The 2,608-nt window shown below is 56.8% G+C and overlaps 1 protein-coding gene across 1 annotated transcript in view; it reads left to right on the top strand.

Annotated features, from left to right (window-relative positions):
* The window catches only part of SH3D21 (SH3 domain containing 21), a 7,830-nt gene that overhangs the window by 195 nt on the left and 5,027 nt on the right, over positions 1 to 2,608 (top strand). Inside the window, exons 2-10 of the mRNA XM_015572773.1 lie at positions 6 to 131; positions 218 to 281; positions 501 to 619; positions 855 to 945; positions 1,106 to 1,161; positions 1,275 to 1,320; positions 1,470 to 1,570; positions 1,689 to 1,775; positions 1,947 to 1,989. Coding sequence (XP_015428259.1) covers positions 6 to 131; positions 218 to 281; positions 501 to 619; positions 855 to 945; positions 1,106 to 1,161; positions 1,275 to 1,320; positions 1,470 to 1,570; positions 1,689 to 1,775; positions 1,947 to 1,989 — 733 coding nt within the window. The remainder of the gene's footprint in view (positions 1 to 5; positions 132 to 217; positions 282 to 500; positions 620 to 854; positions 946 to 1,105; positions 1,162 to 1,274; positions 1,321 to 1,469; positions 1,571 to 1,688; positions 1,776 to 1,946; positions 1,990 to 2,608) is intronic.

Below are 2,608 nucleotides of genomic sequence, written 5' to 3'. Positions count from 1 at the left end.
CGCAGAAGGAGGGTGAGCTGAGTCTGGCGCCTGGGGACGTGGTCCGACAGGTGTGCAAGGGACCCGCACGGGGCTGGCTGCGCGGAGAGCTGGGGGGCCACTGTGGCTCCTTCCCGGAGCGCCTGGTGCAGGTGAGCCCCGGGGGTCTGCTTGGCGGGGCGTCTCAGCCCTCACCCTCGGGAGCTGACAGACCCCTCTCCCGGGCCCTCATTTCCAGGAAATCCCAGAGACTCTGCGCGGCGCAGGAGAGGCGCCGAGACCACGCTGTGCGCGCAGCCGAGGTAAGAGCCCATCGGGCTGGAGCGCGGAGCCATCGCTGTTCGGCCGGCCCACTCTTGCCCCGCGGGCGTCTCTGTGGGCGGAGCTGCTCGGGCCGCTCTGTGGCCTGTGATTGGTTCTCAAGCACAATGCTCCGCCCCGAGCGGGCCGGGGGTGCGCACCTCCCCCAGCTCAGCGGGCTGGGACACCTGCCTCAGCGTTCTCACTCACGTCCCACCCAGGTCGCCCTGCCAACTCGCGGAGCTCCCCCAAATGGTGCAAAGTGAACTTCAGCTACAGCCCGGAGCAGGCAGACGAGTTGAAGTTGCAAGCTGGGGAGGTTGTGGAAGTGATAAAGGAGGTGAGAGGAGAAGGTGATGCGAGGATGTGAGGGAGATGATGGAGGACACCCACGGGTGAGGGGAGGTGGGTGAAGTGATGGTGTGGGTGATGGGAATGGTGAGGGCACAGAGATGGGAAGTGAGGCAGCAAGGATGGAGGGGGTCATCGGGCAGAATCGGGGCAGAACCAGGAGTGTATGATTTCTAGACTCTTGGGGGCAGAACCAGAAACCCCTGTGTCCTCCCCCTCCCCAGATTGAGGACGGCTGGTGGCTGGGAAAGAAGAATGGGCAGCTGGGAGCCTTTCCATCCAACTTTGTGGAGTTGCTGGACAGTGGGCCCCCAGGTGAGACCGGACCCTGTGACCAGACTGCAGTCTCCAATGGCCTTCCCAGTGGCTGAAGCCTGTGACCCACACATCTTGACCTTGTGACCCCTTTGACCTCTTCTATGACCTAACCTATGAATTAACACACACACCCTCTAACCTCCCTTTCCTTCACCAGGCCTTGATAACCCAGGCATGCCTTCACTCAGCCTTGATTCCCAGAAACCTCCCAAGGTAAATTGGGCGGAGTGGGTAAAGAGGTGGGGCGTTCCTCATGGGGCATCGGCGAGGGTCGGGAGGAGGGATTGGAGGTTCAGCTTGTTCCTCCCTCTCCCTGCCCTCACTAGATGAGCAGCCTGACCTGTGACAACCCTCCAGATTACCTGCGGACAGGTGAGCACCCAGCCAAAGAATCCCTTGGGTAGCCCTTCCCAAAGCCGCTTTCACTTCCGGAAGTGAGGATCCAGCTAGGCTGATGGAGGAGGGATCTGAAGACTGATTTGGGGAAGGGATTTGGCTTCAGAGGACTGACCTTCCCTCAGTCTTCTACCCTGAGACCTACAGGGTCCTGTTTGACTACCAGCCGGAGGCCCCAGATGAGTTGGCACTGCGGAAGGGGGACGAGGTGAAGGTACTGAGGAAGGTATGAATGGCACAGGCAGGGGAGGGGGTAGGGAAGGGCGTGCTGAGAAGGGGTGGGGCCTGGGGAGGAGGGAGCTTGGGGACCAGGCACACCTCTCCCCAGCATCTTTCTCTCCCAGACCACAGAGGATGAGGGCTGGTGGGAAGGAGAGTCTCAAGGCAGAAGAGGAGTTTTCCCAGACAACTTTGTGCTCCCACCACCCCCAGTGAGTACAGAGCTAGACACTCAGGTGTGTGCATGTGGAGGGAGACAGGGGGCGGACAGGCTTCTCTGGACAAAGTCGGGGGTCAGGGTGCTCACTGGACACAGCTAAATGAGGATGGACCTAGAAATGTGGGGGCTTCTCTTCAGATTCTGATACATCTTTTTTGCACAGATCAAGAAGCTGCTCCCACGAAAAGTGGTATTGCAAGATTCAGGTGAGCGCCCTGGAGGCCGGGGATTGGAGGGGCATTGTCTGGGAGACCTATTAGTCCATAAACACCCACAGCTCCCCAGAGGTCCAGTACACCCACGTAGGAGCTACATCCTGGTGGGTTAAGGATCTGATAGGAATGTATGTAGATCAATGTTTGTATGTATCAATATGTTCGTGTTTCTCTGTATGTCTTGAAAATGCAGCTATCAGTGTATTTAGATCTTTTTCATTGTTTAATAACATGCTATTTAACCTCCATGTGTTTGGATGTTTTTATTGTAGTTGATTTCTTTTTTTGTTAATCCTCACCCCCCTCCCCCAATTGATTTTTAGGGAGAGTAGAAGAGAGAGGGAAAGACAGAGAGAAACATTGATGTTAGAGAAACACATCAATTGGTTGCCTCCTGCACAAGCCCTAACCAGGGCCTGGGCCGGGGAGGAGCCTGTAACCAAGGTATGTGCCCTTGACCGGAATCAAACCCAGGACCCTTAGGTCCACTGGCAAATGCTCTATCCACTGAGCCAAACTGGCTAGGGCAGGAAATCTTTTTTTAAAAAATAAAGCTTATGCCCTAGCTGGTTTGCCTCAGTGGACAGAGCATCAGCCTGTGGACTAACGG

This window comes from Myotis davidii, unplaced genomic scaffold, assembly GCF_000327345.1.
Source record: "Myotis davidii unplaced genomic scaffold, ASM32734v1 scaffold88, whole genome shotgun sequence".
Taxonomy (NCBI): Eukaryota; Metazoa; Chordata; class Mammalia; order Chiroptera; family Vespertilionidae; genus Myotis; species Myotis davidii.
The sequence above is the reverse complement of the archived record's forward strand: the minus strand, read 5'-3'. Positions and strand labels throughout refer to the sequence as shown.